Source organism: Halichoeres trimaculatus, unplaced genomic scaffold (assembly GCF_033239565.1).
Source record: "Halichoeres trimaculatus isolate MK-OKI-2021-1 unplaced genomic scaffold, fHalTri1.1 fHalTri1_scaffold_10, whole genome shotgun sequence".
In the NCBI taxonomy this organism is placed as follows: Eukaryota; Metazoa; Chordata; class Actinopteri; order Labriformes; family Labridae; genus Halichoeres; species Halichoeres trimaculatus.
The window spans coordinates 8,061,960-8,084,601 of record NW_027437187.1 but is presented as its reverse complement, the minus strand read 5'-3'; the positions used below and the strand labels follow the sequence as shown (position 1 = coordinate 8,084,601).

Below are 22,642 nucleotides of genomic sequence, written 5' to 3'. Positions count from 1 at the left end.
CTCAGAGTTAATCACAACCAAGACAGGAGAAGAAGATTACCATCACCATCAGCATCATCATCATCATCATCTCTGAAAGCAACATGAAGACTCTCTGCTTCACTCTGGGGCTGCTGCTGTTCATCGCCTGCTACTGCCACGCCATTCGTGAGTGATCTCAGTCTGTGTCTCTTCATTTTCACACTTTACTCAAAGACATGTTTGCATTAACTCTCTGTTTATCCCCTCACAGCTGAAGCTCTGTCTAACACAGCACCCGGGCAATGCTGCTTTGACTTCAGTGTCAGACCAATACCCATCAAGTTTGTAAAGACCATAACCAAGACCCACAGGTCCTGTGAGGATCAGGCTTTCATGTAAGTTTGTGCCCTGTTATTTTGTCCAATAATACCTTTTGTTTAAACTAAAACATAGATGATCAATGCTCTACAAGAACGACCATGATTCAAAAGGTTTCATGTTAAAACAAAAACAGTTGTTTTTTTTATCATGATTTTAAAATATGATCTAGGTGGATTTACTGTTTTATTTATCCAGAACAAGATTATCCTGCTGCCTAACCTTCTTACTTTTGTGCATAATCAAAACCAAACCACATGAGACCTTTTGTCAGAGTGGACCTCTCTCTCACACACACCTCTCCTCTTGTTTTGCAGAGTTCAGACCAACAGAGGACAGACCTGCTTTGAACAGTCTTTCCCGTGGGCACAGCGGGCCTACAGGAGGATCCAGAACAAAGAGAGCAGCGGCATGTAGTCCTGATGGTGATTTAGGATGCTGTGATCTATCCAAGCCTGGTTTTGCAGGCCCAACGTGTAAACATTTTTTCCAACTTTTACCCAAAATATCAGATTTATATAACACCTATAGGCTGAAACGACTGTGATGTACATTGTAAAACAAATATTTGAATGTAAAGGTTTTCTTTACCAACTTCAAATAAAAAAACATTTATTTTCAACCAAATTCTCTGATTATTATCATATTCCTAAGGTGTCCACGAGAAGCTGTTCACTCCTCTTTGAGCAGAGTGTGTGGCTAAATTACATTGGAGTTAGAGAAAAAAAGGGATCAGCTCTACGCTATTATTGGTATGATACCTAAAAAACATCCAGGATGTCATTTTACAGATAATTTCTGTAATTTTACAGTTTTGTTTAATGTTTTTGAAGAACAGAAAAATACTTTAACAATCAAAGGTTAATAACTGACCTTAACAGAAAATGTATAAATGGACACATCATTTAGAGCATGATTCATTTCAGTGATTTAATTAAAACATTGTTAACCCCTGGATGCCTGTCGTCACAAAGTTTGTGACGTACCCTGTCAGGTCTTGATGCAGCTGAAATGACCTTTGTATCTCATTATTACCTATTGATTTATATTCTACACAAACCAAAGATCATATTAGACCCACTATGTCACAATTTATTGTTCAGGGGATGAACTTCTCATGTCAATATATATATATAATAAAACTTAGTTATAACTATTTTGTGTACTATACTCAAATTTACAATCTCCTCTTAATTTAACATCTGCAAGAATGCAAAAACACATAAAACAATCTTTTTTTATACAGTTGTTAATCCAGGTTTAAGGGGTTGTACATGTTTGTAAATTATTCTGAGATTGATTAATCCAAATTCCTTCAGTGGTTAAATGTAATAAAGGATTATGAAGAACATCAGAGCCAGTTTTAAACACTTGATTTTAATACATTGGTCATCTCATGTCAGTGTATCAGTTTGACTGAAGCAGAAAGCCTGAGCTCTGGAGCAGTAACCTTGAGGTAGGTTTGAGCCTTCCACCTCTGAAGAAGTTCACCATAAAAGACACAAATGACTCTAGGACTAGTCTCGTAGAAAACTTCCTTTATCAGAGAGCCCCTCACCATGTTTCCTCTTCATACATTAAAACCTGTGATACTGAGTAACTTTGAAGTTCAAATCCAAGGATCATCCACTAACTACCATCCTGGATCCTCTGTGCCTTATTTTTCCAAAATGTTTTGCACCGTACTATGTTTGACAACCAAAAAACAGTCAAATGAGAGCAACACATTGTAAAGTCATCAGTCAGTTGGTTGGAATTGAGCATGATTCCAATAATTAAGATATCTTTGTTACAGTATTTCTGTGAATAGACAGAATAGGTAAGCGTGTATTTGCAAAGGGAAAAACTCACATGAAGCCAAACCTCTGGGGTTCCTCAGGGTTCAATCCTTGGACCTCTTTTTTTTTTCCTAAGAATAATCTACCTGCAGTGATTCCTTACTCTAATCATTAGCCAATGGCAAGTCTTTTTGCTTCACATGAAACGCTTTGCACAATGTTTTCTGGTAAATGAGAAACAATCGTTGATTTTAACAAAGGCTTGAAGTAGTTCTTTCATCACACTTGATGTCCAGGAAACAACCTGCTGTGGGTGTGAAATGCTGTGGGCTGAAAGGGTGGGTGGAGAAATCACCTCATTTTTATAGCAACACTTCTGACTCAGCTGTTACAATAAGACAAATATTTGCTGCCTACCCCTATTTAAAGTGAAGAACATCGGACTAAGTTAACTTGGTTTATTCATTGTTCAAAAGTCTGAGATACGGACCTCAGATGGCGTTGTGGTTTAGGTTGCACTCCATGCGGTTCATCTAAGCACAGGTGGCCTGGGTTCAAATCCAACATGTGGCCTCTTTCCTGTTGTGCCCTGTTTCCTGCTCTATCCACTGTCCAATTAAAGGCATGAAAGCCTTAAAAATAAAAAAGAATTAAGAAAAAAAAGTCAGCTGGTAGGGGCAGGCAAAAGTCTTCCTACCCCCAGAGATGGCCCTGCGCTCATCTGTTCCTGTGTCAGGAATCATTCCCAGACCTCTGAAGAGAAATGTCACTTGTTCAGCAAGGACAGTTAGAAAGTGACTTTTTGAAGCTGGTCTGAAGACACACAGGGCATGTTTTGAGTTGATGTCCACTCCAGCCGATTTACTGGTTAGGAGGAGGCCTGGAGAAGCCTGTAAACCAGACTGTCTGACCCCTACAGTAAACCATGGGGGTTGATCATTGATGGTTTGGGGTTTTTTCAGTTTGGGTGGAACAGGGCAAAACTCTTCCTGACTCTAATGACTGGGTTTTCCAACAAGACAATGCTCCTTGATACACAGCGAGGTCAGTTAAAGCCTGGATGGAGAACCTGAACACTTGAACCATGCCTTGGCCAGCTCAATCACCAGATCTTAATCCAGCTGAAAACCTGTGGAGCATCATCAAACTCCAAATGGAGAACCACAAGCCCAAAAACAAATCAGATCAGACTCACCTCAAAATTATAATTACCTCACAAATTAAGCTGTGTCTGCTTCAGGGAACTACTTCTTCACATGTGGACTAATGACCAAAATGTGCATGTTCAGAGTGAATCAGCTGATTCCAACTTGTTCCTGATTGTAGTAATGGCAAGTGTTACAACTGACCTGTGTTACAACTGTCCTTTTTTTTTTTTTCCTTTTTCTATTTTATTTTCTGAATATAACAAAACAATACATTCTGTGTCATTACTGCATTCTTTAAAAACAATGCAAAAAAACGTAGGAATTATGACAGCGTTCCAGCTTAACAGTTTTTTCCAAAGAGTCTCCATTTTATCCAAAGCTGACAGAGATACTCAAATGGTAAAATTCTCTCAAACAGTTTCACACACTCAGCCAACAGATGGCGCCCAATCTCATATAAAAGTGCAGCTGAGCTCATCATGTCCTTTTTTTCCCCTCCTTTATTACACAGATGTTAAAAATCATCATGTACCTCTTGGTTAAAAGCAACAGAACAAAAAGAACCAAACGTCACATGTAAATATTTATTGTTTCCATCAGTGCCGTGTCGTGTCTAATCTTAAGACGAAAACAGACTGGCAGGTCAGTGAGCTGAAACATTATCAGCTCAGCTCCTCATTCAAGCTGAAACATGATGACAAAGACAGACGTGTGGATCAACAGAACAGGCATCACGGCGTTCACATTGCAGAGGGAATGTGGTCAATGTTCAGGCACGTAATGAAATCACACATACGTTTTTCCAAGCTTGCAATGAAACACTCGTGTCCACCATAAAACCAGTCATACATTTCTGCTCCTTTCTCCGTCTCCTTTAAAAAAAAGAAGTTACACTCTCTCTCACACACACACACTCAGGAGCATCACACCCAGACAGAACATAGTGTACCAGTGAACTCTCTGTTCCACAGGCTCCATATGTCTCCAGCAGACACACGGTGAACAGAAACAGATGCTTTTCTTCAGCTCCACTCACTCTGAATGACTCTATGTTAAATCCTTCTTATAGAGCGCACTGAGTCTGCAGCTGTTCTCCCATCAGCTCGTCATGAATCTGTGCAGAAACACTCTCAATGTGTTTCTCATGAAGCCAAACAAGAGGCAAACTTGCTGTGTGAAATATTAATGTTACACCTCAGGGCAAGTGTTAAACTTGCTATAATTTGCCCACTGAATGTTCTCTGTTCTCATTCTGAAAGAAAACTTTAGTCTGATAGCTGATGTGTATCCTGCTGAATGCTCCGTGGCCCCATCCACAGGAGGACCTGTTTCGAGTTTCCTGCAGCGTTAATCCACATGCATCTTGTGCACCGGTGTGTGGAGATAGACCAGCTCTGTGACCCAGTTGCACGCTACATTTCTTTTGTTAGTGATTGAAACGTAGAGTAAAATAATACAGAGTAATTACAATCAGCTTTAGGTGGAAGAATGTAGCACAAAAAATGCATTGGTATGGACAAACTGTACAGTGAAGGAAAAAAACAGAGGAAGTTATCGCACCTGGAACAAATTAAAGACATACTGTACGTGTACAGTGGAGAAAAGAAACCCCTTCACCCAGGGAGACACAGCGTGCTCTGTACTGTGTTTACACCATCTGATGTTTCAGAGTTAAATGCTGTGAGGGCTGGTATGTTTTCTAGTATTAATAAAACCTTTTTTATTCCCTAATACGAGGATGAGACTGAGAATCAAATTCTAGTATCGTCAGGCCTTTCTAACTTTGTGAACTAAACTGAGATAAAAACAAATCTAAACTGATTGGGTTATTGTCTTATGGGATCATTTTGTGTAAATGACGTAGTACACTCACATGGTTGTTGTAAACAAAGAAAAGCATGGGCCTGAGTTAAACATATCTGTCCTGTGGATCAGCCCTTTGTCACAGATATCTGATCTAACTTTTTTAGAGTCTGTATGTTTGAACTGACACAGGATTCCACGACTGAATCGGTGCATCTAGGGATGGGTACAGATTTAGGTACTTTTATAGGTACCACCGACTGAATTCTGTCCAAGTACCAATTCACTTAAAATGAAGTGAAGGGGGGAGATACTGTAAGACTTTCTCTTTCAGCTCCTTTTCATTCATTTTTTTTCTATTGTACTTTTATTTTTTCATGATATCATGAACGAAATAAAGACAAACAAAATCAAAAGGTTCCATGTTTAGGTTCCTAAATGCATCCTTGTGACTGTGAGAAAGTGGACGTGTATGATTTTCCATGGTGGACAGGAACACAGCATTACAAGGTTATATAGCGAAGAAAATGTGTATTAAATTAAAAAAATTGAAATTGTGTTATTAAAAAATTAATATTTATTGCCACATAAACACTAGGGATGCACGATATTATTGGCACAATATCAGTATTGGTTGATAAAAGCTTAAAAACACGTTTATCAGTATCGGCAGATATGAAAATTTCTGCCGATAAGCACAGCCGATAACGTGCTATTTAGTTAGGATTATTATTATTTTCCATCTGAAAAATAAGCTCCTTAAATAAAATGCAGCACTTCATTTATTTGCACTGCAGAGCTGTGTGTCTGTCACCAGGTTGTTACAGTAGCTCTAAAATAATCAAATGCAACTTGGTCATGTTTAAAAATGCATTGTACGTTTAAAGTTCATGTGATCTAAAGAAATTATTTTTCTGTATTTCAATACTGAATGTCTTGAGTTTGAAAAAATAATACATTTCTTATTTATGGTAAAATCAAATGTTTTTTGTCTTGTTTTATGTGTGTTTCTTAAACAAATAAGACCGTCACAATAAGAGTATCATATAAATTCCAGTACAGGAAAGACTGAGCTTTCTTTACAGTGAAAAAAACAAACAAACTCGTGATTATCAGTATCGGTATCGGTTTCGGCCAAAAGGGGTTTCGATATATCGGCATATCGGATATCGGCAAAAATCCAATATCGTGCATCTCTAATAAACACACAAAAGTACCGAAAATTGGTACCGTTGAGTGCCAATACCAATGGCCAGGTACCCATCCCTCAGTGCATCCTTTGTAAAGCACATCAGAGCAGCTGATGCCAAAGTTGGCTGCTTCCAGCTCAGACCATTTGTATTTCAGAATTTGGTGTCTATGGGAGCAAAACACTGAACCTCAATAGCTGTTCCTGCCCCGCTACCAGGGGGTCACATTAGTTGCTTGTCCCAGACTGTGACAGGAAGAGCATCTGATGTAAAACTGTGCTGAATCAACATTAGAAACACAAATCTGAAACAAGTGATCCACTGCTCTGACCTCTAAAAGGAAACAGCCAGAGGAAGAAGCAGAAGAAGAAAGTAGGGTGCAGCCGGGTGTACCACGAAGAGTAGATTCTGCAGAAACGCTTTTTGTGCATCTCTCAATGTTATTGCTCCAGTTCCTGTTATTTTAAAACACCGTGAAATCATGCTTTCAACACATTCACAAATACAGAAAAAATCTTCAAGACACAGTCAGAGATTTTAAGCAGACAGATTTATCTCTTAAGATAAACTTGATCTCTAGTTGTACCGCATACAGTCCTTTTTAAAAAAAAAACTCCCATCATAGTTTCTTCAAAGCTCCAGCCATGCAGTGTTACAGGGTCATCAGTGGAGAAGCAAAAACTTTTAAACCATTAAAAAACAACATTACAAAGGAAGTCAGTATCAGGCTAACACATGAACAGTTAGCCTGACCTGTGAGCTGTACCAGGTGATGTAGCACCTGCTGAGTTTTCAGCATCAAGGGTTAAAGTTTGAAATGAATCCAGATTTTTAATATATTATGGGGCTAAATACATTGACACTCGGCTGTTTCAATATCATCTCATTAAATAATTTAAAACAGGTAAAAGAAAAAAACAAACATTTTTTTCTTCAGTAACAAGTAATTTTAGTCTCTATGTTTTAATATAACACATTTAATTTCTACAAAGAATCAAACTAAAAACACAAGCTTTCTTTCTCACCTGTCTTTGTCAAATCCTTCGATCGAGCTTTAAAGAAGAAATCAAATTTTATGACCCCCACACACACCCACACACTCATTCATACCTTTCACAGATAAGAAACTTTCACACATCCTGTCACAGCGTCACACCTTGACAGGGTCAGCTCAGGTGTTCAGCGGACACGTTCATGGTGCCAGCTTCAACAACGCGCAGTAAAGGAGGGAGCACGCTGAATGACGCTGACTCACTCAGACTGACACAGGAGAAGATTCAGAAACATCCCTCCAGAAGACCTGGAGTCACATTTTGTGGGTCTAATCTGTGCGACTTCAGGAGCAACAGAACATCAACAAGAGTAAACTTCACTCCACTCCCAACACTTCATCCTTCAAAAGATGTTTCCAGAACTTTGGACGCTGTTTTGTTTTGTAACCAATAAACAAATCCCAAGATAGAAAAAAAACTGAGCTGTTCTGAGTCAAAAATCAGTGTTTTTTCTTTCCTGCTGACACAAGATGTCAGGGTGATTCCTGGATGGGTTATGATTGGTCCATGTGTCCTCTGCTTGTTTTAAGGTTTTTACTTGAGATGAACATTTAGAGTACCAGCCTGCTGCCGACAGCCAGAAACAAAACTCCAAACAAAGTCTTTTCAAGGAAAGAAATCTGACTTTTCAATCGATCCTCTGTGTGTAGCAGTTAGAGCTGCTATCAAAGTTTTGTGGGTAAATGATTCAGGGAAAGATCAAAATTGGGTAAATTATAACCAATCAAGTGGACGTGTTTTTGTAATCCGGGATCAGCAGTAATAGTTAACTCAGTTAACCATGTGTTTATTGGGGGTAAACATGAGATAACTGATAACTAAGTGGAAACTTTTCTGACATCTCCTGCTTAAAATCCAATAAAGCAAGCTTTTCCAGGTTGATTTAGGAGCTTGTGTGGTGCTGAACTACAAAAAGGAAGAATCATGTCTCAGATCTGAACACTCAATAAATCCTAAAGGAAAAGCTGGTTTTTGCCCAGTTTAGTCTCATGGTGTTCACACCTTTGTTTTTTGTTTTATCCGGTTTCCGGGTGCTCTGTTTTTGCTGGTAACCAGCTGAACTGGTAGGGCTCTCGTGGCACCAGAAGGTCTATTTCCAGACTCTTCTGCTCTTTTTCACTGTCCACTGTCCTGTACCCGAGCAGAGACATGGCTCCTTTACACACTTCCTGGACTCGCTTGACTTTGTCGTGTGGCAGCGTGCCACGCCAAGCCTGGGAGACATCAGCGGCGTTTCGTGATGTAATTTTGAACGCCTCTCTCCTGGTGCCTTTGCCCCTCCCGTGGGTCACTTGGTAGATCCACTCCTCCAGCTCTGAGGTCATAGTCAGACCTACGAACTCGTAGATGCTATTGATCTCCTCTAGCGGGTTGCGGGCTACATCCTCATATCGAACCATTTTGTAGCGACCTTTCAGAAAAGGAGGAGGCTTCATGACGGCCCTCTCATTGATGCGCACGTGGCTGCGGCAGATCTCCTGCATGACCTGGTACTGCAGCTCTGCTGCTGGCGTGTTTTTTTGTTCCAACACAATGTTATTATCCCTCGCCAGGGCTTTCACCGCGGCCTCTCTAGACCGGAGAACAGCCCGCGGGTCTCTGACCAGGTGGATGATGCGGAGGTCCAGGCTTGGGTCTTGAAGGAGAGGATAGAGGGATTCCAGCTCAAAAAAGCGTACCTCCTTCAGCACGACGTGGCTGTACGTGCTGCAGGCGTCCTGCGCCCGCTGCAGACCCCGAGCATCACACCTCTTCTTACACAGAGTCTGGTTGCTGAACTGGCTTCGTGGCGTTAGAGAACAGGCTGGGGGCGAGCACAGAGCCCGGCTCTCAAACCACATGAAGAGGGCGGAGACGTTGTGATGGTCTGGGAGGTAGGCCTCCATCACAGAGAGGTCACACTGGAACACGCTCCGTAACAAGTCCCTCACAGCCATCCGGAGCACCCGAGCACCAGGTTTATGCAGTTTGGTCCACACGTGCCAGGCCGGCTCCATGAGGTAGAACACAGACGGGTGCTGACTGAAGACCTGACCCAGGAAAGACGAGCCCGAGCGCCACGATGACAGCAGCAGAACGTGGACTTTGTCGTTGGGGGGCGGGGAGCTGCAGGAGCTGAGCTCCATGTACCAGCCACAGAAGAGCACCACCGCGGCCCCCTGGAGGATCACCAGGAAGATCATGGTGCTGAGGTTCACCCTGCAGCGCCACATGGTGGATCCGGATCAGCGTCAGCTGCAGGGGCTTGATGGTGAATTGATCCTTTTTCTCTTTTTATGCAGCAGAGCAGACAGGACTGTGGAGGAGTGAGGGAGCTGAAGAGAGGACAGGAAGGAAAGAAAAAAAGAGAGGAGAAGGTGAGAGAAAACAACAGTTAGACAGAAAGTAGAAATGAAAACATTAAAACAACTTCCTGTTATCTTGGTGTCTTCTGCTTTCTTATTAATTTCAGTATTTAGTTTCAGGTATTTAAAAACAGCAGAGGTTCCTGTGGGAAATCTTTAGAAAGAAGAGGACGCTTCACTTTTCACACACCCCATGAGTCTGAACGTCCACAATTATTAATTCATAAAAGAGCAACGAGAGTGACAGAGAGGGCTTTGGTCTGTCAGAGAAGCTTTCATTAAGAAAGCTGGATCACCAGGGACTGAGGGGATCCATGTAAGCATACTATAATCTGCTGAGCTTATTGTACAAGTCCTGACATGAGCTGCTCACCCCCAAGCCCTCAGGACACAAAGGTAAATACTGTGACGGATCCTTCCTCGACTCTCTGCACTCACCCAGACACTCAGGCTCATCCTGAGCTACACCATCCAGCTCTCATTCACATATTAGCTGGCTGTGTTAGTAAACTGTGATTGGTTAAAACCCAATGACGAAGGGAAGAGACATGGATGAACTGACCATCATAAATACCATAAAAGATAAACCAGAAAGCATTCCAGCACATTCACCTCTGCTGACAAACACTACTTTCTGTCTCAGGTTGGTCCAGAGAGACTTCAAATTATCTCAGATACAGGCACAGGTGTGAGAGCAGCCCTGAGAGCCACTCTCTGACAGGGTCAAGTAGAGCAACATCCTGTCCTGCAGCAGAGCTGGTCTGAGCATTGTCTGATCTGAAAAGTAACTGAGTCTGAGTCTGAGTAACTTTCACCAGGAGTGACCATAGACTGTATATAGAGTGGACAGCGTGGCTCCGCCATTTACCATTGTACAGTTTTGAAGCCAAAATACCCCGTCACAGGCGCAGCCACTGGCAGTAATTGCAGACAGATTCTGCGCAGTAGAGACGATGAGGGATTCTGGGAGAATCTGAGTGGACCGGGTGACAAAAATAATAATTATTTTTTTTCTTTCGAGAGTCTAATCACTTTTTGACTTCACCTCCCGACATATTTTACAATCCCTGGAAAAAATACACAAGAACGGCAGCTGTCAATCATCGTTAAACGTTACACAAAGCCTCGTTTTTAACCTCGTATAACTAATGAAAACAAAACTTTTCAGAAAAAAGGAGACTTGAATACAAAGCAGCCAAATGTTATCTTCAAATCCCCACAACAATGGGGCGTGAGAAACATTTCTGTGAGGATGATGTTGAGAAGATTTTGGTCAGATTTCAGCTCCAGATGCAGTCAGAACTTCTCTTCCAGTGCTAACAGTTAAAGTCAAACCAACAGGGGAGCATAAATGTGAGAAAAGCACATATCTAGGTTGAAGTTCCTGAATATTTGAGTTTCCTCTTTGTTTTTATTTTGGCTTTTGTAGACGCTCCCTACATCAAGTCACAGCCGGCTGTGAGTTCAAAGAGTTCACCATGAAGTGTCTGGATTGCAGGACGGCTTGTTCTGATCAGGATCAGGTTCAGGCTCACGTTTGAGCTGTCTGTGGTTGGAAAAAGGTGTCAACTTTATCAAATCTCTGTTTCTCTGAGCAGTTATTGACCTGAAGGACCAACCTGAGGAAGGATTTGTTGTGATTTAAGGCAGGCACAAAACATCTTTAAGGACTCTTCATATGTTCTTTATTCAGGGTATGAATTTTTGCCCTCTGGAAGACGGTTCGGAGCAAGACTATTTAAGAGCTCTTCTTCCTTCTAACTTCTATCACTCGACTCAAACAATCTGCATCAACTCAACATTGCTTTTACTACCATAGTTGTATGTTTTGTATTTATTGCCATAAGTTGTGTCATTTATTTCACAACAGGCATGTTATTGTAAATTGGTATGAATGAATGAATGAATGAATGAATGAATGAATGAATGAATGAATGATCAATGTATGGACTGTAAGCAGCACTGCACTTATGTTCGTGACAAATTTCCCTCGGGGACAAGCTTATCTTATCTTATCTTATCTGATCTGATCTGATCTTATGAGTAGCATGTTTTTCTCTACCTCTTGATTTGTTTGCCTGATCACTGGACCACAGGTGTCAGCCAATCAGCTGCAGGCGCCCTGTTGATGGACAGCTTGGATACTCTCTGCTTTTCTATACTCACTTACTAATGAAATGTGAAATGTAGTAAAAAAATAAACAAACTCAAAAATAGGGATGGGTACTTTTCACATTTTAAACAATACGGTACTGATGTCCGATACCTGGCAATCGGTCCCGGTACTCAACGGTACCACTTTTCGGTACTTTTTTGTGTTTATGTGGTAAAAAATATTAATTTGTTTAATAATAAAATATTTCATTTTTCAATATAATATAATTATTCTACAATATATAACCTTGTAATGCTGTGTCCATGTCCAGCATGGAAAAGCACCCACTCTTCCACTCCCTCACAGTCACAAAGATGCATTTAGGTACCTAAATGTGGTACCTTTTGGTTTTGCGTGAATTGGTACCCGGTACTTTTGACAGAATTCGGTCGGTACCTATAAAAGTACTTAATTCGGTACCCATCCCTACTCAAAAATACCAAAGTACTGGTAAAAGTACTTATTTGAAAAACTACTCAAAAAAGTTCAAATACACATTACAGTTACTTTTTATTACAATAAACTCTGATCAGTACTCTTGCACCGTGGCAGCACAGAGACCATCACAACTTTGCACAGAGAAACAAAATTATTTCACAGAAAAAAAAAACTACAAGGGTCAAAATCCAGAGCTGATCTTTTTACTGAGCTGAACCACAAACCACTGATGTGCTTTAATCATGTGCTTTAACTTTGTAACTCTCACAGTTTGTGATTATCAGTCAATCCACTTCAAACTGAGGTTTACATTTTACACACAGGCTTTGAGCTGTCACTGGAGTTGAATGCATCAGGCCCAAAGTAAAAAATATCAAACTGCTGTTATATCAGACTGGACAACAAAAGATCTGTTGTTACTTGCTCTGGCAGAGTTAGGAAGATAAAGACATCAAACTGGACTCTAGAAAGAAAACTATAAAAGAGAGATATGTATCTTTGAAGACGACCAAACTACCAAACTACATAAGTTCAGGACTTTGCCGAGTCAGGAATTTTCAAAGTGTCAAAGAAGACAGTCACTAGAGCCCTGATGTCCCAGAAATGGAGTGCTGTGGGGGGTGCAGACCAAGAAAAACTGCACCTCTACAGAAGAGACAGAGACCTTCAGGCCAGCAGACTGAAGGATGCTGAGGATGATCTGGAGGTGGATTCTGCAGTCTGAAAGCAGACAAAGTGTTCTTTAAGGTCAGATGAGACCAATTTACCAACATTACTTCGGTTTGGGGAAAGAAGGAAGAAAGAGGTGTACAACTCAAAGAGCATCATCCCCCTGACAGGTAAACACGATGGTGGGAGTATCATGCTGTGGGGATGTGCCAGTTCCCAGTCTTGAACTGTAAATATTGTTAAGGTTGAAGGTTAAATCATGAAAAATCAGAATCAGAAAACTTTATTGATCCCTGAGGGGAAATTTCATTTCAGTTGCATCCCTTCCAAGACATATAAGAAGACAAACTCAGACATGGGAAACAGACAGGACTTGGGATTAACCTAGGAGCTCACCAGCTGCCCAGCGCCCCTTTGCAATACATATGACATAATGGCATAGGGAGAGGGGAAAAAATGACAACTCCAGATTGTTCCCCAGCAGAGGGCATAGTTTGAGATCAAGAAAAAAAGAGGAATTTGTAAAGATCTAGGGAGAAAATCTCAAGCAGTCAGCAGCAAAACTGGGTCTGGGTCATGGCTTTGTCTTCCAACATGACATCGAGCAATAACATACATGGCTCCTGGTGAAGAAACAGCTCCATGAGACCAAAGTGAACCTTACAGACTGGCCTGCACAAAGCCCTGGCTTGAATCCTGCTGAAAATCTGTAAGAAGAGCATCAAATCTGGAGGAGCTTTAAAGATCTGACTACATTCTGCACAGAGCAGCGTTTCTGGTGAGCAGCTGTAAGAGATGCCTTACAGGTGGATTTGACCACGCACACGTTTGGTTCCAGATGGAGTTAACATTATCACAGGACAAGGTTTTAAAATCCACCTGCAATAAAGAAATTAGTCTCACAGCTGTTTATCTAACACAACAAAAATTAAATTAAGATTTTTTTGTTCAAGATTTTTGTTTGGCACTGGAGACAGAGTAACCCCAGATTGTGCTGTGGGAAGCTGCTTGTTACAGTCAGCTGTCTTTGTGAGGTAACATGGTTGGAGGTTGTGTCAGGATCTGATGCAGCTGCAGAGAACAGCCGTGTGTGTCAGTGGGAAGACAACTGTGTTTAGAGGATAAATAAACCACTTAGCCAGGCAGTCCTCTTCAACAACAACCTCACACAGCTGCTCACTATATGCAGTATGAGTAATACTTATCATGAGTTACAGCCCTGAAAGATTGATTGACTGTGATTTATTTTCTAACAAAAACTTGGATTGATCATCTTTGTTTATGAACTCAAGCTAATCTTAGAATAAAGCTAGAAGAGGCTTTTTAATGCCTCAGACACTTCAGTCACTTGTGAGGATAAACTGGGTCTCTTTTAACTTGTGTGTTCCACAGATTTCACTTTAGAGACTCAAAGAGTTTTTGCAGCTACAGCCAACTCATCCTGATGTTTTCCTCTAAACACCTCTGTCTCCTGCTGAAGCCTACATTTAGACCCAGAGTAAAGCAAGAGCCACTGGTAGTTAGGGACATTACACAGTGACCACAGCACGCAGCTCTCTCTGTGCAGGACGGCTGAATGTACATAACTCAACATCTTCAAGGTGATGAAGAAAACATCAATCACATCCAACTATGTAGTTACCACGGCGCCACCAGCTACAGTGAACAGTAGAAGCAGCGGTGTTAACATGAGGCTAACATACATTACCGTCTTCTTTGACAATTAATGACTTGGCAAAGTCATGAACTCGTGTAATTTGATAGTTGTTCTTGGCTCTGTAGAGGTACACATGTCTCTCACATCTATTTCTCTCACTAGTTTTCTTTCCAGAGTCCAGAAGTTGAATCTTTGGGTTCCTACTTCTGACAGACCAGCTCTTCAAATTTTACTGGGGAGTCATTTTGACTGCTACTGTATGTAGACAAACTCACAGACTGCTGATATCGTCCTATCTAGATGGCTCTACAGGTTCCTTCACAAACCTGTTGACCTATACAGCAGTTGTTGGCATGAGTCTTCAACTGCTTCAGTTACAAAATTTGTTCGCTCATTAGATAAAATCCAACTTGTCATGTTTTCATGTCATGTGTTAATCTATTCATTTCCCAAGCAGATAATGACTCGAGCTGTTAGCTAAACTCAACAGCTGGATTACAGAAACCTGTTAGTGTAGGAGATAATAACTGCTGATAATCCTTGCACCCCAACATACAATAGGAGATAATTAGTGTTGAGAGAAGCAGTTCTTTTCAGTGTACTGAATCAGAAAAGTCATCTCAGTAAAGTGATTCAGAGGATTTGTTCAAAAACCGTTCAGTACTTCTCTGCAGCTCTGCATGCAAATCAGAAATAATGAGCTGAAAAAGGCCTGATTGTTTTGCTCATGACTGTGCTGAAGAGGGACAGTGAATAATGAGCCAATGAGCTGAGAATTCAGTGAGATAAAGCGACAGTTTGCAAACTGAAAGTTGCCAAAACAATCACATATTTTCCCTGATTGTTGTCTTTACTGCATTCAGTACACTGATCACTCACTGACTGTCTGACTGAGAGGAAGAGAGACTCGGAGGTTGAGCCTTCAGTGTTCAGTGAACAACAGTCAGTGACTGATTTATGCCAGAGCTCCTGTTCATCACATGTAGTGAATGCTGACTGAACATGCAGGTCTGTGAGCCACCAGCCTCAGTCACAAAGACACTGTACTGACTGAAATATGACTGAACTGAGACCGTCGTTAGTTGTTTAAACAGTCAGCTGACTGAAAGAAAGTTAGATATTTTAGCTGTTTGCAAACAGCAGCTATAATAAGCACATGTATTTTCACAAGACCTAACGTCAAATAAGTTTTTGCTGCCCTCTCAATTATGGAGACATGGGAGGAAGCTAAAGGGGCAGGCTTGACCTGAGTATGAGGAATGACTCTTTCCAGTGAGTGATTCAGTTCATTTCGTTCAGAATCGTTCACAAACGACACATCACTTCAGGTAATCATGGCTGAACCTGTAGATGACAGTTCAGCGCAGGGAATTTGTTAAGCCACCCAGGCTAGGGTGGGCAGACATTGTGAAGTCACATGCAAAAGGTCTGTAGACTTAGAGAAATACAAGGGGGCTGTGTTTGGATTTATAAACGAATGATTTAAGGGTGTGTCTGCTGTAAATACTGTCAAGCTGCATCACACTGATAAGCCTCGGCTAACAGAAAGGGTTTACTCCCTGCTCAGGCTTCCTGATGATGCATTTCGATATTTTGACATTGAATCAAAGAATCGAACCACAAACAACCTAAAAAAAGGGATCTGAAAAAGACGTATCATAAAAAAATCTGTGCAGTATTTTCACAGACACAAAGACACAAGGTGCTTATAGCAGAGTCCAGACAGCTACAGGCTACAAGCAGGCCGTACTCAACGGTCAATGACCCCTCCCTGCCAGATAACCACAACACCGTTTTCTCAAGTTTGAGGTTTCAAACAACATAGCAGTAAACAGGGGAGCACTTCCCCCACCAGCCAGGCACTACAGAGGGTCTTCACCAACATCAAACTTCAAGAAGCTGCTGGTCCAGATCACAGGACTGAGCAGAGCACTGAAGGACGTCTTTGTGGATGAATTGTTTTACCAAGTGAGTTGTAGTGGATCAGAGCCATGGATACTGTGAAAGACTTTTTTCGGTTAAACATAAAATAAAGACATGTAGGAACTTGGAGAGCTAAAGGTCCCACATTATGTAAAAATCACCTAAGTCTTTTAGTGAAATTTTTGGGTCTTTGGCTTTCCTCCCAGCCCACAAAACGTGATATCTAATGACAAAACCTTAGTAGTGCTTGTGAATATAAAATCCTGACCTAAAAAGAGCTGTTTGGATTTTGAAGATTTGTCGACAGTGATTCCCTTTTTTGACCAATCAGGAGCAAGTCTGTCCTGATTGGTCCAACGGAGCATATCCCCGAACCTCCTCCCCACCCACTCCCCTCCCCACTGCCAGTGTTGCCAACTTAGCGACTTTGTTGCTATTTTTAGTGACTTTCTGGACCCCCCAACGACAAAATTAGAGAAAAGCAACTAGCGACAAATCTAGCGACTTTTTTTGGTGGTTGGCGGCTCCAAGATCACGAGAGAAAAGTAAAAAAAAAAAAGAGCTGTTTTCTGTCTTTCCCCCTACATGCATGGCCAGCTGTACACTACAGGCACTCGGACAGCTCAGTTGGTAGGTTGCAGGTGGGCAGCCGCAGGCTCAGTCCCCCCAGGATGCTAACTATAGCTGTGGTTAGCCTGTTGTTTTAGCCTGTAATGTTACGGTAAACGAGCTTTGCTATTTTCCAAACATTGTGCACTCGGAGCTCATGGCGCCGCTCTCAGTGACGCTGAAGAGTGGGGCGGTATCAGCGGTGGCTCATTTACATATGAAGGTCACGCCCACTAAATCAGACCGTTCTGAACAGAGGGGCTATGAGAGCCTGGAAACAATGCTGCTGTGCTTGATTTATTGACTTTTTGGACCAAAACATGTTACTACCATTTCATGAAGACATCAATGATCCATATTAAACTGCAGAAAAGGAGCATAATATGGGACCTTTAACGATATAGTTTTAGCTAGCATAGAAACCAGTACCTGCTTATAAATGCTAATGCACTGATGCTAAAGCTACATCTTCACAGAGTTAAAAACAAGTGAACTGACCACTGGTATACATTTTCAAAAGTGACAGAAGCTCACAAAAAAGCATGCCCCCCCCCCCATTGATCCATTCAGTCATCCATCCATTCATTCATCTATTGATCCATCCATCCATAAGCTATAATCTACCAGCCGATGTGAGGCCATGAGTGATAGCATGGTCCATAACTGTAGCCTTAATTTCAGCAGGACTATGCCTCTTTACTTGGCCTCTTCTTCCTTGTCCCCTGTTCTGTCCCCTCCCCCTTCCTCCCTCCATCCTCACCCCTCTTTTACCACTCTGACTTTCCATTCCTGTGTCTCACTATTTTAAAAAAAAGGTACACACTATTTCCTGCTTGGTTCATATATTCTAACCTTGAGGGGGTTCATGGGATTCAGCTTTGAGTGACTGTGGAGAAGTGGCTGATCATCGGTGGCAACTTGTGCTTCACACAGTCCTCCTCATCAGTGAGAGCTGAGGGTCACTTGAGAGAAATTTTAGGAGAAATTTTCAGGAAAAATGATGACGAAATGTTTAAAATTTGCTTGACAGTTTTTGACAGCTGGTTTAACATTTTTGTACTTAATGGTTTGAGCAATGAAATGAGGACTGCTAGGTTTACATGGAATGACTATTTAGCATTTATAAGTATAGTTCATTTTGACTAGGGATGGGTACAGAATTAGGTACTTTTATAGGCACCGACCGAATTCTGTCAAAAGTACCGGGTACCGATTCATGTAAAACCAAAAGGCACCATGTTTAGGTACCTGAACGCATCCTTGTGACTGTGAGGGGGTGGAAGAGTGTATCGCTGAGTACCGGTACCGATTGCAAGGTACCGGTACCGTATCGTTTCAAATGTGAAAGGTACCCATCCCTGATTTTGACTAACATGACATAAGCCTTTGATCATTTAATAAAACAGCAGAGAATTTTATGAAAGAAAGTGATGCGCGTCCAAAAGCATTTGCAATTTTTGGGATGAAGGAGAAACTGCTGCTATGATGTGCACAAATGACTTAATGCTGTGAAAGATGAGAATTTAAATTCGGATCAGAAAAATGCACGAAAGTGACTGAGAAACACTGCAAGTGACGTCACAATATGATTGATGGACGGCTCCATAGCAGAGTGGAGGACATGTTGTGAGGAACAACTGAACACAAACACATTGACACTAGAGTCATTAAACTTCCCTTAACCACAAGTGTCTGCTTCAGATCAACACAAACTGTTCTGCTTGGGGCGACACTGACCTGAGGAATCTGTGGTATTTTATTGGACAGTAAAACATGGGTATTGGTTATAAAGGTGTGACGTCAGTTTCTGCAGCTCCACCAGCTAGACTGTTCCAGTGCATGTCTTGGTCCCACCCCATCAGTCCAGTATGTCAGTGCCTGTTCACAAGGTATATTGGCTTCACTTCTTGAAATGGGCGAACAAATACGTCCACACTGATATACAGTGATACAATACCAGGTCACCTTTGGAGTCCAAACACTTCCACTGTAATTGAGAATATCTGCAATCCAACAAAAGTGTGGCAGGAAGCTTTTGGTCTTGGCTAAGCCGTGTCTTTTGTCAGCCAGCCAGGTTGCAAAGGTAACAATGTGTGTGTGATACAGCAGTATGTGAAGAGCAAAGGGTACCGAAGATGCTGGTAGTGACTGTGGTGCAACTCCTTTAAGCAAACTTTAAAATCTCTGCACAGTTTTTATTCTATCATCATGATCAGAGCATGAAATCAGTAAATGCTAACAGGGATTTCACACAGGGTGGATTGAATTATGTAAGAGCACGCTTTGCATGGAACAGAAACATAAATCTGGCATAAAACAGCCAACCATAGTTCAGCAGGAACCTCTTCTCCCCAATCTGTCTTTCCTGAAAGGGATTTACTGAAGTTCGAGAGTTTTCCCATATGTTTCCATATATTCTAGGAGAGACAAGCCAAAGCCATCCTCCTAACCAGTCAGCGGGTGTTGAAAAGTCAGAAGCCAGGGTGTGCTTCAGTGTTTAGTTTGCTGAGAATAAGAATATCATTTAACCTTTTTTGTTTTTATCTTTGTAATATTGAGACTTCTTAGCACACAAAGGTAACACTGTGTTTTGTTAGTTCACTGAAACCTGTGCAGATTGCAGTGCACCTACATGACCTCCATGACCCCGTCAGTCCTCCTTAACCAGGTAATTAGAGGTTACTGAGCCCCTTTACGTCCCAGGTCATCAGAGGGTGAGTTCAGAGGAGTCCCTGTTTCTTATTCTCAATAAATGTTTTTACAGTTTTGGCTACAGTTTTATGAATGGCATGGAGTACTTTCTCTGAACCACCCAAACAACACAGGGGGTGTAATGGTGCCTCATGTGTCTACACTGGGGGTCAGGTTTGAAATCGTTTTACTGCTTCAAAGTTGAATTTGAAATAATCATGCTGCTGTTTTTAGACCACCGAACAAATCGCCCGTTTTCCCAAAGTACGAGTTTCAGTTGTGAGGACGAAATAAAAGTGCGTGAAGCCACCGCGATCTTCTTCCCACCGGTCCCACGAAAACTTGCACCACGAACCACCAAGGTGGGCAGAAGGAAACTTCCCCAAGGAAAAGAGAGGAATGAAGGGAACCCTGTGTGTTTTCACTTCCCTCACAGGTAAAAGAAATAACCTACCTTGAGCTTTGTTTGTCGGCTGTTGCATGTCTTCGGGACCGGTGCGGTGTGCTCTCTCTGCCCCAACACCCCGCGGTGCTCTCCTCTCCTCCCCTCCGTGTCGGCCAGCTGCTGCTCGGCAACTTCCACCGTCCCCTGTGTACAAAGCGGGGTTTGAGACGTGGCTACAGGCTGTGCTGGGCTTACTTGAGGTCTGGGAGGGGGCGGGTGGTCAGAGATAGAGGGGGTGGTGGGTGGGTGGGACCTGAGCCAGTTAACAGTGTCCCAGCAACTGCCCAATGAGGTGACATGAATTTATGTGACACATTGGTGGCTCAACAGGTCTGCAGCAGACAGCATTTATCCTACTCTTCTTAACACAAACTCACTGATTCCTACACAACAGCCGAGTTTCACTTTTTGACCAACAACAGCAATAACTAGCATGGTGCTGTAACACGAGCCTGTTCTAAACGGATTAATTCATTTTTAATTTAATTTAATTTATTTGATTTACAGGGACAATGCATATTAATAGACAGTTACAGTAAATATGCCAGAGTTAGCCAAAAGGCTAATTTTCATCTGTAGTCCCCGGCCAGATGTTAAAATGGGCAACCTAAAAAGCACAAGATGAAATAAAACAGAGCAGAATAAAAGAATGCAGAGTTAGTTATTTTTTTTTAAAAAAAAATCACACCCTAAAGTTAAACAGTACTAGGATCTGAGAGACAAGAAGAGAGAGACAGAGAGAGAGAGAAAGAGAAATGAAATAAAATAATTATAATACATAAGGGTAAATAACCACGTATATGAAAAAGAGAGGGAGCTGCATAAGGTAGGTTTCCAAATCATGCAAAGCATATAAAGATTATTCATTTGATGTTATGAAAATGAACAAGGTCCAGCAGCTCTTAATAACATATTCATTAACCATGAAAGGAACATATTAATGCTCTACTTTTTATCCATGTCTAAGTCCCTATTGTCAAACTTCCTTGTTCTATCATCACAGACTGATAAATTCAAACCTCACCTGTCCCTCAGGTGTCTCTGATCCCAGATGATCAGTGGTCAGTTTCCTGAAGTGTTACATGCTGTGTAAAAATAAACAAACTCTGTTCTGACCAAGGAACACGTTGTTATGACAGGATCCGAATATGCAAACTATTTTGACCTGTAACAGCATTTTACCCCAAATATTTCTTATCCTTCTCTCTGAACTATTTTTGTCTTTCTGTTTTGTACCAGATCATAGCATTAATCAAGTCTTGTGTCCTCTTATGTTTTTTTTTAAACTTTCACATTTTCACATCATGATAGATATATTCATTTAAAGATGTCAGCTGTTGCTGAGTTTCTGCAGAATGTCCAAACCACAGACTGTACAACACATGGACATAGGCTCCATGACATCACCCATCTGTTCATGAGCACAGAAATGAAGCCAGTCGTTGGCAGGGGCCATATTGCTGACTCAAGAGGCAGTTTAAAGACATGTCACTGGGTAGACTTTAGTTTTTTTTTTTACCTTGACAAAAAATAAAAATGTACATTTACAGCACAATTCATTTCAGTGACTCAAACAATACATTGTAAGATGACAGCTGGTGGCCAGACTTTGAACATGCCTTAGCTAGATGATAAAAGCTGTATTACCACTGCTACAACTAGGTACAAGGAACTATTAGGCTAAAAATGTGTGTTTTTTTCATCTCTTATACCACACTTACATCCATCAATAGCAAGCTGGTTTTCTTTTAATGTTGTGGTACTATCACACAATGATTCAAGGAAAAAAAAAGCATTAATGAGCGCTCTATAACTTGTCTAAAGTTTATTAAATACGTGTGGCTGAGGATAAACCAGTGATACTCTCATTAATGCAGTTTTAGGAATTTGTGGGCCCCAGTTTTTCTCTCTTGGGCATTTAACATGAGTCCCATCCAGAGAAAAACAAACACACTGGCAAAAAAAAGGATGCACCTGGTTCCTGTATAAAAGCGACTCATATCCTTTCACTCTGTTCTCTTCAGCCAATTCTAGAGTCCTTTGGTCACCAGTAAATGCCTGCTTAATGAAGGCAGAGGAGGAGGAGGAGGAGGAGAGGAGGAGGAGAGGAGGGCAACACATTGACTTTGCCCCAGAGCACTGATGTGGAATCAGTTTCAAGAAGTCATGATGGGAGCAAAAGAAGAAAAAGAAAACATGATTCTTCATTTAAAAAGATGTCCATCATAACTGAGCAGCAGTGTGCATCATGGTTTCCTTTGTTTGTCTCAAAAAATAATCAAAAGACTGTTTCTGTCCCTGCACAGCATCCTGTTACTCATTTAAGACATGACCACCCTTTCACAGTGATGGCATGTCTCCAAACTTTGAAATCTGATAAGCACAAATGGCAGTCCAAAA

The 22,642-nt window shown here is 41.4% G+C and overlaps 2 protein-coding genes across 2 annotated transcripts; one reads left to right on the top strand and one right to left on the bottom strand.

The window, feature by feature from the left end:
* Positions 1-50: 50 nt before the first annotated feature.
* Positions 51-827, top strand: LOC141797164 (C-C motif chemokine 4-like). Its single transcript, XM_074678616.1, has 3 exons — positions 51-147; positions 233-356; positions 657-827. Exons 1-3 carry the CDS (start codon positions 84-86, stop codon positions 754-756), a joined length of 288 nt encoding a protein of 95 aa, XP_074534717.1. The 5' UTR covers positions 51-83; the 3' UTR covers positions 757-827.
* Positions 828-3,766: 2,939 nt separating this feature from the next.
* On the bottom strand, positions 3,767-20,397 carry chst6 (carbohydrate sulfotransferase 6). Its single transcript, XM_074676843.1, has 2 exons — positions 20,252-20,397; positions 3,767-9,625 (listed from the first exon to the last, which is right to left on the bottom strand). Exon 2 carries the CDS (start codon positions 9,521-9,523, stop codon positions 8,327-8,329), a length of 1,197 nt encoding a protein of 398 aa, XP_074532944.1. The 5' UTR covers positions 9,524-9,625; positions 20,252-20,397; the 3' UTR covers positions 3,767-8,326.
* Positions 20,398-22,642: the final 2,245 nt, after the last annotated feature.

Bases quoted from the DNA above. Each gene is read 5' to 3' on its own strand.
- LOC141797164 (XM_074678616.1), top strand. From the start codon at position 84: ATGAAGACTCTCTGCTTCACTCTGGGGCTGCTGCTGTTCATCGCCTGC. The intron at 148-232 runs GTGAGTGATCTC...ATCCCCTCACAG, and splicing joins CTGCTACTGCCACGCCATTC to CTGAAGCTCTGTCTAACACA. The intron at 357-656 runs GTAAGTTTGTGC...CTTGTTTTGCAG, and splicing joins TGTGAGGATCAGGCTTTCAT to AGTTCAGACCAACAGAGGAC.
- chst6 (XM_074676843.1), bottom strand. From the start codon at position 9,523: ATGTGGCGCTGCAGGGTGAACCTCAGCACCATGATCTTCCTGGTGATC.